Source organism: Sebastes umbrosus, chromosome 12 (assembly GCF_015220745.1).
Source record: "Sebastes umbrosus isolate fSebUmb1 chromosome 12, fSebUmb1.pri, whole genome shotgun sequence".
Classification (NCBI taxonomy): domain Eukaryota; kingdom Metazoa; phylum Chordata; class Actinopteri; order Perciformes; family Sebastidae; genus Sebastes; species Sebastes umbrosus.
This window is the reverse complement of record NC_051280.1, coordinates 9,843,763-9,856,450: the sequence shown is the minus strand read 5'-3', so window position 1 is coordinate 9,856,450 and position 12,688 is coordinate 9,843,763. Positions and strand designations below refer to the sequence as shown.

Here is a 12,688-nt window from a genome sequence, read left to right as displayed (position 1 = left end):
GATGTGTGCGGTGGATTAATTTCATTATTGGATGTTGAACCTGTGTGATGTTAGCACCACGGCCCTGCCGTCCTGGATGACGCTCATGATGGCATTCCACAGGAAGCGTCGGGAGTGGGGGTCCATCCCCGTCGTGGGCTCGTCCTAAACACACACAGCCACAGACAAACAGCAAACTTGACTCTCTGAGCACATAATTCCATATGAACGGAGACCAAATCCTTATCTCTATCAGCATATGGCAAAGATCTCAGATTTATGCCAATTTGAATTGGACTGCTCAGTTGACTGCCAATGTATAAAACATTCGAGGCCAGGCTTGACCGAACCCATATGGCTTCCCATCTGGATCCATAGACCATTTCATTGATAAATCCCTGCATAAAGCCCAAAAAGCCAAACAATGGGCTCGTGAGCTCCCCACCATTGGATAACTCACCAGCAGCACCAGTGCCGGACAACCAATCATTGCGATGGCTGTGGAGAGTTTGCGCTTGTTGCCTCCACTGTAGGTCCCTGCAAAGCGGCCGGCGTACTCTGTCAGACCCAGCTTCTGGATGCCCCACTCTGCCACCTACAGGGTGAAGTGGAAATGTGCATTTAGAGGACACCATGCATCCACATTACATTTTTAGGATGGGCAACCCCTACTGTTAACTGAGCCCTTCAGAACAGCGAAATTAAACTGACAAATCAAACAGCAGTGAAAACGGAGCAGCAGTAAAGAGACAATGTACCAAAAAAAAAAAGAACAAAGCAGATATAAAGATCTCTATGCAGTATTGAACCAAACAGCAGAATGAAACACCCTCAGACAAGGTGAAGATGTGAAGCAGCTGGAGTCCTACTCACTCTGGGGATCTCTGACTCAGGTACCCCTCTGAGACGAGCGTAGAGGTACAGATGCTCCCTGCCGGTTAGGAGCTCATCGATTGCATCGAACTGAGGGCAGTAGCCCATGTTCTGGTGCACGTCCAGAATCTCATTCAGGATGCTACAAAACAAAACACAATGTGCCACTCGTTGCAGTAGCCGATAGAGCATATAACAGGATAAGAAGAGTGGTGTTAGACTGATAAAGTCATCATTTAAAACATGACATCCAGATCTGCGAGGAAGCTGATTCTTCTGAACAAAATTATGTAAAAATTGAACAAAACTATACAAAAACAGTGCAAATGACATGGCTGGTATCATAAGAAACTGGAAAACCTAAGGAATCCATTGGTAACAACCATGTCATGCTAACTTGTCAAGAATAACTAAATAACACTCAAAATATAGGCTAAATTTTGGTGAGGAAAAGGGGTCTCTTGACCTCTGACCTCAAGATATGTGAATGAAAATAGGTTATATCGGTACCCATGAGTCTCCCCTTTATAGACATGCCCACTTTATGATAATTACATGGAGTTTTGGGCAAAAAACATGCAGTTTTATGCATGCAGTATATATGTGTTATTTTCGCCTATTCTAAAAATGGTGTATTTGAATATTTCTGCATACTGGGGTCCCTAAACAGTCTTGAAGTTACATAAGTTGGGTATGATTGTAAAGCTGAGACTCTTGTGGATTCAAAAAGCCCAACTGTATTAATGTGTGATGATGTTAGTAGACATTCACTATAATGAGACAATTTTTTGAAACTTGACATCGCTGTATAAAATGACCTGTTGTGATCAAATCCATCCAATCCCCGAAAAAATGCTTTTCTTGCAGAAATCCCCAAATGTCAAAAGTTTTTGATACAAAATCACAGCATGGCTTTTACTGAGGTGTTCCTCAGTGATGTACACCACTTCTTTGTGACACATACTGCTGACCTGCTATCTTCCACTGAAAAACACAAAAATGTTTCTATGTAGTCTCTTAGGTATAAAAAGATAAGAAAGATAAGAAAGAAAGAAAAATCTATAAACTTCTGTTCTGTTTTTTTTTTTGGTTACTGTTGGGTTATTTAACTTTTCTTATGAAATACTTGATACTTTCACCTCTTAAAGCTTCAAAAAATTAACCCAGACTTTCATTAATTTGGGTTTTAAAGAGGACCTATTATGCTTTTGTGCTTTTCCCCTTGCCTTTAGTGTGTTATATAGTTTTTTATGCATGTAAAAGGTCCGCAAAGTTACAAAGCCCAAAGTCCACGTCAAAGGGAGTTACTCTCCCCCACAGAAACACTGCTCCTGAACTGCCTGAAACGCCTCGCTTGAAGTCCTGCCTTTTCTTCCGTAATGTGCTGATGTCACCAAGTAACACACTTTGGCTAACCCGAAACAAAGTGTTTCAGAGAGAGGTTGAAAAAGAGGTGCTGCAGCACAGCCGGTATGAGAAAGGTAAAGCATTTTTCAACATTGAAGGATGTAAACAAGTTCTAGTAGAAACCCACATTACAAGTATGAATCTGAAAACAAGCATTATAAGTGCAAATGCGGTTTGAGGGGCTTATTCTCCATCACAAGAAGTCTGAGAGAATTGTTCAGTCGGCATGAAAATTGGATTTTTAACAGATTGAATTTTAGCACCAAAATCACTTCACAGTAGCTCCACTACAAATATTGATTTGAAACTTCAAAAACTAAATGGTAAATCGAGCCCTTGTTCCTAGCTTTTTTTCCTATTCAGAGTAGCACTTGTGTTGGTTTTATAGTCAGATAGTGTCATCAAACAGAATAATGTCAGATTGACCTTCCCGTGTTTAAACTTTCTAACTCATTGGACTGTTTCCGGTCGTCTCCCATCTGGAACTGCATGCAGGATAAACCCAGAGTAAAGTTTTGTGAACACAGTTTGTGTTATATCGACCAGGGACATTTCTGACTGAACTTTATGTACCTGTAACCAGCCACAGTGGCCTCCCCGGAGCTGACATCAGTGTCACCAGTCAGCATTTTGAAGGTCGTCGTCTTTCCAGCTCCATTAACTCCCAGGAGACCAAAGCACTAAGGGTACAAAAGACAATCAGGCTCTCGATGCGAGGACACATTCTGTTGAAATACTGACAATAAAGCTGAAACGCACTCACTATCAGAGAAGACAAATATCCTTTTGAATCTCTACTATTCTAATTGGCTTCATACAATGACTAGAAATGTCCTTGTACATGCGTGTTTTAACAAAGAGCACAAGAATGTAACAACAGAAATATAACAAACACATATAAATAAGACCAGATATACAGTAAATATACTTCATTATGGTGGCTGCTGCATATAATCTGCATCTTAATCAGTATTTAGGTTTACTTGAGCAAACACAAAAAAAGAAAGCTTGAGTACTATAAATATATAACAGTCGTAACTATAGTAAGTCTGAATGAACTCAGTGACTTTACCTCTCCTGCAGGGACACCCACACAAATCCGGTCCACAGCTGCCCTCTTCCTGCCCACATACGTCTGTGCAGAGAAAGGCACAGAAACAATGATAACTGACCCCATTTGTGAAGTACTTTTAAAACGATAACAACAATTTAGAGATACAAACTATTAAATATGCCAGATGCTTTTTTTCTACAGCATTAACCTGCTTGCATATATTGTCTTCAGAATGTAATTATTTGTTCTGCACTACAAATATGTTTGCATTTTTGGCTGTTAGGGACTGTAAGAAAATTATTATTATTTGTTTACCCTCCTACAGACTTGGAAAAGAACTTCAATATCCTCCACCCGATATCTGTATGTATGTATCTGTATAATTTATGGCAAGCATAACGAAATAGCAAAAATAAAGCCACTCTCTGTTTTTGAATAAAGAGCTCCTATTGGTGCTGATGGACTTGATATTAATGAATATTTTTGATGAAAAATATATTTCTGGGATGAGAAAGTTGAAACACTCTCCCCTGCGCTCCCCAAAAATATAGACTATTCTGCCTTGAAAAAATAAATAATAAATACATAGCCCTGCCTGATTTCTGAACCCTTATTTCAGACGTCATAATGCTACACTCCATATTTTTCACAGGTAACTTTTCATAGGGAGCACCATGTTAGTCGAGTGGTTGCGGCCCGAGTTTGATTCCCGCCTTGGAACCTTTGTTGCATGTCATAACCCTCTCTCTCTTCCATTTATACACTCTCATCTGTCTAATAAAAAAAGCGAAATGCCCCAAAAAAAAAAACGTTCATTAATTTCTACCTGCGAAACCAAACAATAATTCTTTATATTTTTTTATCACCTAATATTTATTACATTATGTGCAGTTACACGTTTAAACAGGCCTGTTAGGGGTTAGCTTATATGTTATTTGCCAAGTATTTTGTCTTCATTGTTGTGTTGTGTATTGTTGTGTCCATGTCATGCATTTTTTTCTAAATTGATCTTGTATTTTTTTCTATCTCTGTAGTTGTTTGAATTAGAGGGATTATTTAAAGGGAGCTGTAATTCCAATGTGCACTGCAGGGTAGTTTTTCAACTATCCCACTGAGGTTTTGTGGATCCGTGCATGAATACTTTAACTTATTCCTTCTTCTTCTATATTTCATTCAACTTTATGCGCATATGAATATAGATGAAAGGATGATAAAGTTGAAATTGAGATATCATGATGACATAACAAAGCCAGTGATTTTTTACCTTAGAGAGGTTTCTGATGTGTAGGATGTCTGTCTTGCTCCCTCCATTATGAATTCTCTGCCTCTCTGCTGCCACGTCATCGTCCTCATCTCGTATTGAAGTCTGCTTGTAGTCTGACAACCTGAAGGGTGCAAGAAACTCATCTGAGGAGAAGCATCTGCTACGGCACTTTTATCTGTTCAAAGGTGGGTACAGTATGAGTTCAGACCATCTGGGAAAGAATCTTCCTGATTATGTTTGTATGGGAAGGTCAAGACGTTGGTGTAATGTTTGAGATGCTGTTTATGTAAACTTGTCTGGTCTGTGTGTAGACAGTAACTTACCAGTGGTCCAAGAAGAACCGGTACTGGAGCAGAAGATTGAAAATAAAGTAGACAAAGCCTTCCACTGCCATGAAAGCAATATTTTTCCCCACAAAGTCCCACCGGAAAGGGTCCTTTGTGTACTCTTCACCTGAAAACAGATATATACTGAAGATGAACCCTTTGTTCAGTACAAAATCAGTATTTGTTATACGTCACAAGCTGTACAAACATTTTTCAGACAACCAAGGACAGCGATAACTCCCTATATTATAACTTTGATGCAGTCACTCACAAATCTGACTAATGGCTGGTCACAAATAGCTACAGTGTGAAATTAAGAGCATAAACAACTAGAACTTTGATTACAAAAGGTACAATTTTGTAAAATTTTGTAAATCATTTTCATTTGAAAATGTATGCAATATGCTAAATTCTCTGGTTATTTAATGGTTATGTCACCTATTAATGATAATAATTAAAAAAGTAGGATTTTCTGATATATTTTTAGTGATGGAAATTATTCTATCATGAATTAATGATGTGAAACTAATTGAACTTTATCGGCTAGAATAGTACTTACCGAATCTGGCATAAACATCAGTCACTGCCTGGTTCATGGCCATGTCTATCAGTCCTCGCCCCAGGCAGAAGTGAGGGAGCACCAGCAGGCATTTCTTTAGCCACTCGTTGAACATCAGCAGAGACTGGCAACACACACAAACACATAAACATTCAATACACATTTCACTCGAGGGCAGGATTGATAGAAAACGTCAGCATTCAGTCTGCAGTCTACACAAATATTCAGCTAAATCTGTTTTTTGCCATTTTTGTGAAAGAAATAACTCTAACTGAATTAAACTTATGGCTCATTTCTGAAGCTCGGTATTGTTCTGAGTATTTTGCATCATCACCTCAGCATTGTGTTCTCATACAACATTTGCATTATATACTGTATCTTATGAAATGTTCTTTATTGGCATGAATAGCTCATGCAAACAAGACCAATAATGCAATAATTTTACTCCTTTTTCAACTTTAAAAACTAGCTGAAAACATAAACTTCACTCAAAGTAGAACACTTATTTGCATGTATTTTGAACTGAACGCAGGTCATCAGAGCTGTGGCCGAGTGTACACACCCGCCATCCAGTCATGCTTAAATCATGTGAGCTCATCAATGTCATATAAAAACTGGAGTAAATCCTATTTTAATTATACAATTGATATGAGATCAGGCTGTTAGCAAAAACTGACATTTGTGTATAAAAACAAACTTAATCTTTCTTTTATGTGAAACAAATCCTCAATTAGTCCAGTGATCTCTGTTCAACTTTGCTTTGTATACACTAAAAGCAAGTGTTCCATGTATTCACTAAAACAAAAATTATTATTAGTTGTTTATAAATGTCCAGACAAATAATCGCAGGAGTGAATAAAGTTGTGATTTACTGTCAGTATCAACATAACAAACATATGGGCCACCTCCAGTTGTTCTCTCATGACTCACCTGTTGAGGGATTTATCAGTGAGAGCAGAGAAGAGGAGTACAGATGTGCGGTGGAGAGAACCATCTGGCTAAAAGAACCATCTCCAGGAAGTCACCTGTCACTCTGACAGCAGCAGCATCTGTGCCCTTTCCCCTACTTCTATTTCCTCCTACTTCTCTGTTGTTTTAACTAGTATGCATGCGCCGACCGATCCAGCAGATGTTCCCCTGCGATGCTCACCTGTGACTCACCTGCAGCCCTTCTGCTTCCCCAGTTGTACCACATTATTAATCAGCCTTTGTGTACGTACCTACTGTATAGTTGGTGTTTGCTGTATAGTTTTTGTCAGGCCCTTTTCACAGAAGATATTTTGACATGTCACAGTGGGAAAAGCATTGGTGTAAATAACAAAATGAATGATGACTGAAGTTGCTTCAGTCTCAGGGTCATGGTGTTGTGTATGCTGCCTCACTGTCACACTGGCTTACTGGGGCATTTGTAACACCTTAGTAACACCTGTACTTTTCCTGCTATGACAAGACAAAATGTCTTCTGTAAAAAGGGCACTTGTTTTGAATCCAAACCTCATTTTGATTACCCCCCATCGGTCTGCTTTTACATTAAAGGGGTGACTTCAGTATTTTTCAGCCTGGACCCTATTTTACCATGTTTTTGTGTCTAAGTGACTAATGGGGACAATAATTTCTGAAATTGGTCCAGCCGCTTAACGAGCTGCGAGGGCAAGTGAGCAGCGTCAATCCAACGTCCATTAAAAGTGCTTGTTTTTTGCCACTGACAGGCTCATATTGTTATTATAAATGTCTGACAACATGCTGGAAAGGACCTTACAGAGAAATAAAAATGTTTGTCATTGTGTCCAAGTCCCGCTCAAGAAGGAGTCTTGCTGTGAAATCTGAATATCCGTATACTTCGGCTTAAATAAATACGGGCGGCCATCGAATTCAAAGACCTCATCCACATTGTCAAAATCATCCAAATATTTAGCCATGACATTGAAAATATTTTAGATAACACTAAACTACACTTTCCGTACTCCAACACAACAAACTCTACCCGGCCGGCACTCGCGTTTCCGCCATGGATGTATTCCAATATTCCACCGTTGTCTTCCGGCAACACGTCACCTCACCAGATTTCACAACGAGACTTCTCCTTGAGCGAGACTCTTTTCATAATGTCAGACACTTATATTAACAATCAGAGCCTGTCATGGCAAAAACAGGCACTTTTAGTGGACGTAAATGACGTTGCCAGCTTGCCCCAATAGGATTACATTGCAGCCCGTGATCAGCTGCCCTCTACAGCGTTCTCCCTCAATACTGGAGATTGTTGTCCCTAATTTGTCAGCTCTCTAGTGCCCTAGGTGCCCACAATACATTTTCTTAATAACACCTGTGTTTACCCTGCAATGACATGTCAAACAGCTGCTGTGAAAATGGCCTATTGATGTTAACAGAAATTAATTGTCTTAGCTGTGTGTTGAATGGTGAGTTTTTTTCTTTCAATAATTTATAGTCTGTATGTTCTTACCCGATTGTTTTCAAAAAGCTCTAGGATGAAGGTGATGGCGCTGGTGTTGATGCCGATGAACAGGTTGATGCAGGACAGGGACACGTATGCAGTACTTGGGATGCTGAACAGGTAGGACATGGGGTACATCATGGGCGTAACCGACCACCTAGAAATTAGAGAAAAGAGAAATATTTCCAAAACAATTCCAGCCATCAGACTGTTTTTTTCACCTCCCTTTCATGTCATTTATGCATTTTGTTCTCTCTCTTTGGATTTACCTGTTGCTGAATTGAGCTGTTATTCAGAACGTTTTTTGTTTAAGAGGTGAGATATCCTAATAAGGCCCTCCGGGTGCCTCCACACTATAACACTAACTCAACCTGCACAATCTGCATTTCCTTTAAATGTCTTCTTTGTATTTTTTCGTTTATGTTTTTTTATGCAAAGTCTTACCCATATAGTAGAAGCAAAGCTATTAGTGCTGGCAGGTTGGACGGTGATGTGTAACACTTTTTGTCAAAAGCCATGAAAATGCCAACCACCATTGCAGCACTGAGAGAGTAGTTAACCTAAGGGAGAAATGAAGCATTCAAGTAATAAGATAATGAACAGAAACATCAACTATTATACAAAAATAACTAGTTGTACGATACAAATTCACTTAAAGGAACAATGCACAACATCTATCTGTTTAAATCTGAGTTTATGTCCACTATATACATGTAAATCAACTTTTTATTGCTTACAATTATTTGGAAACTGGAAAAATCTTTTATCAGTTTCAACATTAAGAGGATGCACATCTCATATTGACTCCCTGCTTGACTTACCATGTCCCAGCAGAAGTTGGCCACCCAGTACACTAAAGGGCTGACCCCACTGACGAACTGCAGGTGTTTGGCCTTGGTCACACGCTCCTGGATGAGGTAGAGGATGAAGCTGGCGGGGATGAAGGACATGGCGAAAATAACACAGATCGCCACCACGGCGTCTACTGAAGTGGTCAACCTGAAGGAAGAAGGAAGAAGTTAATCCAAATAACCATGTATTAATAATGATAATTATTGATAATAATAATAATTAATAATTATTCATGATAATTTACACATGACTCAGATGGAACTTTCTTCCAAAGGGAATTTTAAAAAGTAATTAAGGTAAAATCATATCTATAATTTACTTTAAATGATCTTAAGATACGGTCATGTAAACTTGTTTCTAATAATGACCAAGATTTATGTAAATCAATTTATATTTTAAAAATGGGGGACTGGTGTTAAAATGTCAGAATAAGAGTTGTATCTGCACAATGTACTGTAGATAATAATAATAACAATAAAATGAATAACATTAATAACATTAATAATAATAATAATAATAATAATAATAATAACAATAACAACAGTAATAATAACAACAGTAATAGTTATTATTATGACATTATTATAATAATCATAAATAAATATTAAAATAATAATAATAATAAATAAATAGAATTCCAGAATATGTCTTTCTACAAACTCAGACTACACAGCACTAAAAATATTCTGGACTCTTGTGAGTATAAATATATATATATATATCTTTTTTTGTCTTCTCATTTAAAAAAATATTTTATAATATTATAACATTTTATTTCATGTAATTTAGTTTATCTTGCCTTGAGTTTCCTACCTCTCCTGCACAAGCTTTTGTTTACTTTTAATTCATGTATATCTGAGTATATGTAGGTAAAAGTATATATTGTATATATGTGAATGTCGTCATGCTTGTATCTTTTATAATAATTATACAATTTATGTACAAACAATCACAAAAAGACATTTTAAAATCTAATTAATAAATATAAGAGCAACACTCACACTGTAACTTCAGAAAGCTGCTCCTTGGTGAGGTTCAGGGGGTGGTTGATGGCGGTGATGCCGAACTCGACAGGTTTGGCGGACGGAGGTAGGAAGGCCCGTAAAATGGCGTTATTGGCCACATTCATGAAGGCCACCATGGCGTGCCAGCCTTTATTATTATACCATACCTGACAGAGGAGAATAAAGTTAACTGAACACTTATTACAACCTTCTGTGATAATTACAGTCCTCATCTACAATATAGGGACTTGCAAAGCTCGACCTTCCTTATATAAACCCATCATTACTTTAAGTGGAAAGCAAAGCTATAAAAACAAGCATTAACAGCCAGTCAGTCAATGTCCTTGTGATATGACAGACTTCATAAATTGAAGTTTGTAATGTAAAAGCAAAGCGCCGGAGGTAGACATCAAACCAGCGAGGGTTTGCACTTAATTTCTGCCATTTGCTGTTTTGCTATTTGCAGAAAATCCCACTCCTGTATCCATCCCACACATACCTTTATATTGAATTCACTTTCCATGTATCGTAAGAAAGGACCAGTCTCCCTCAGTGCACGTCCAGAATAGTAACCCTGTGAAAGAAAATGCTCATTTTAAACTGACTTGATGGACTTTACACACTCTCATGAACAAAAAAAAATAAAACAGTGAGTACCGCTGTGATGTTGAGCATTCGTCCCAGTTGATGGAAAACATTCTGGATGTCTCCGGGGTTGACGTCCAGGATGGGAAGCTGTCCTCCTACTGACAGACCTCCATATCTGAGGACAGAGAACATTTACACTCAGTATCCCACACTGACTACATAAGAGAGAGACTGACAACAATAAAACACAAGTTATTACCTTTGTTCATTCACCCAGTATTTGCTCTTCAAACTGTGAAATGAAATACAGAATTTAATTAAACAGAGAAGTAAATTATGTGATAAAAAAGTGGTCATACAAAAAAAAAAATCAGAGCAATCATAGCTTGTTTCATCAGCAGAGTTTTGAAGACATGCTCCTCAAGGTCCTGGTGTCTTAATGTGGTATTTCAAAGGGATTTTTGATAATTTTTTTTCAATTCTCGAGTGGTAAAAAATGGTTAAATTTAGCACCAAATCTGTGTAACAAATGGGATCAACCCAATAATTGCTGCAACAACTTATGAGACATAATAGAGCATGAGAATGGTCATCATATACTTCTATCATAATGTGTTAAGCCCCTATACACGTTCAGAATTTATTTTAATTAATTAATTAACTCTAATGACTAGAACAATTTGACACACAGTGCTGAGTTACATCTCAAATTAATCTTCAGGTTCCCAGCTTTCAGATGACGTACACCACTTCTATGTGACATTCTACTGTTGACCTGCTATCTCCCTCTAAAGATCCCCTTTACCCTCCTAAAAAAGACAGAGAGACCTATGTTGGTCTCTTAGGGTTAACATACTTGTATTTCTACTTTAATTCCTCCTGTTTGTGTCATTTCAATGCAGACGTAAATTACATTTAAAGCTACCTGGTTCTGATGAGACTGGGATATGTTTTAACCAGGTAGTCAGAGATGTTCCTGTCCGTCAGGTCCAGCATCGTGTCTCCCGTGGCCTCGATTCGTTGGCGAGGGGGCAGGCCTCCCGCTCCGATGGGACAGATGGGCATCATGGTGAGCTTCTTACTGGTGCTGCACTGGCAGGAGGGAGACGGGTTTCTCTGGTTCCACTCTGGACTCTGTAAGATGTTGCTGACCACAGGAGAGACGTTGGGATTCTCCCACTCTGTTGTACTGTTACTACAGGTCATTCTGTGGAGATACATTCAAAAGGGTATCAACATGGATATGCAGTAGTCAAAAGTCTTTATCATGCACAGCATATGATTACATAATTTAGTACATGTCTTGTTTCATGTCCATTTTCACTGAAAATGAGGCCTTGTGTCAAGTATACTCTTATACTTATACTCTACAGACCTATACTCTGCAGACCGGGCATTGGTAATTTGTGTAAATTAATTCTACTTGGTGAATTAATTCTGATGCTGACTGAATAAAAACATGTCAAGGGTTATTGAAGAAAAACTGGATAAGCATGTCACCAGTTATATGATGTCTTAATGATAATGTGATTTTAAACTTAGTCTTCATGAACTCCGAGGCTGCGTCCAAAATCACATACGATGCACTACATACTCAATAGGTGTATTAAACAGTAGTATGTATCTTTTCGGACGCACTGAGCTGTAATTACCACGTCACTTCCCGAGAGCCTCCTTGTCGATTGGAAACGCGTAACCGTGGTAACCTGTACCAACCTCATGCAAAACAATGATTTGTGATGATCATAAAGTCTGAACTAATTTAAAACATATATATTATGCCTAGCAAAGTGAAATATTATCAATTATATTTAGTTAGATCAGTTAATATTGAACCGTTACGGACGTTACAGAGCTGTCCGTCAACATCTGTTATGAACTTTGTAGTCACTACCGCATTGCATTGTGGGATATTTATGCCGCCGTAGTGTCCAGCGTTGCATACTGTAATATTTCACCGGAAATAGTATGCAGTTTGCGTATTGTTGGTTTCATACTAAGGTTTCGGACATACAAAAAAATCTCACAGACTTTTTTAGTGTACTAAATAGCACGTTATTTGGAATTTCGGACGGAACCCAAATGTTTAAATGCATGTTGCAGGAGTTCTGTACCAGTCATTTGAATTTTGAAAATGAAATGTACTTGTGTAATATATCTATCTATCATCTCATCTATCTTGTCCTGGCCTATGGATAGTCCTGATACTCACCCTAGTGGTTCTCCTTCCATGCAGCGTGTCCCCAGGCCTGGCCTGTTCAGTAAGCGATCTGTGAAGCGTTTCATTGTGGGGTCGAATGGTTGCTCGTTACTGAACAGGGATGAAAACA

At 38.4% G+C, this 12,688-nt stretch overlaps 1 protein-coding gene across 3 annotated transcripts in view; it reads right to left on the bottom strand.

Annotated features, from left to right (window-relative positions):
* LOC119498347 (retinal-specific phospholipid-transporting ATPase ABCA4-like) overlaps positions 1-12,688 on the bottom strand; it is a 54,238-nt gene that overhangs the window by 3,262 nt on the left and 38,288 nt on the right. For all 3 annotated transcript variants that reach the window (XM_037787144.1, XM_037787145.1, XM_037787143.1), the window contains 17 exons: positions 12,571-12,669; positions 11,284-11,565; positions 10,618-10,650; positions 10,428-10,533; positions 10,270-10,344; positions 9,768-9,937; positions 8,736-8,913; positions 8,359-8,474; positions 7,924-8,071; positions 5,463-5,586; positions 4,901-5,030; positions 4,578-4,698; positions 3,332-3,394; positions 2,833-2,939; positions 853-994; positions 440-574; positions 41-144 (listed from right to left, as the gene is read on the bottom strand). In XM_037787144.1, coding sequence (XP_037643072.1) covers positions 41-144; positions 440-574; positions 853-994; positions 2,833-2,939; positions 3,332-3,394; positions 4,578-4,698; positions 4,901-5,030; positions 5,463-5,586; positions 7,924-8,071; positions 8,359-8,474; positions 8,736-8,913; positions 9,768-9,937; positions 10,270-10,344; positions 10,428-10,533; positions 10,618-10,650; positions 11,284-11,565; positions 12,571-12,669 — 2,133 coding nt within the window. The remainder of the gene's footprint in view (positions 1-40; positions 145-439; positions 575-852; positions 995-2,832; positions 2,940-3,331; positions 3,395-4,577; positions 4,699-4,900; positions 5,031-5,462; positions 5,587-7,923; positions 8,072-8,358; positions 8,475-8,735; positions 8,914-9,767; positions 9,938-10,269; positions 10,345-10,427; positions 10,534-10,617; positions 10,651-11,283; positions 11,566-12,570; positions 12,670-12,688) is intronic.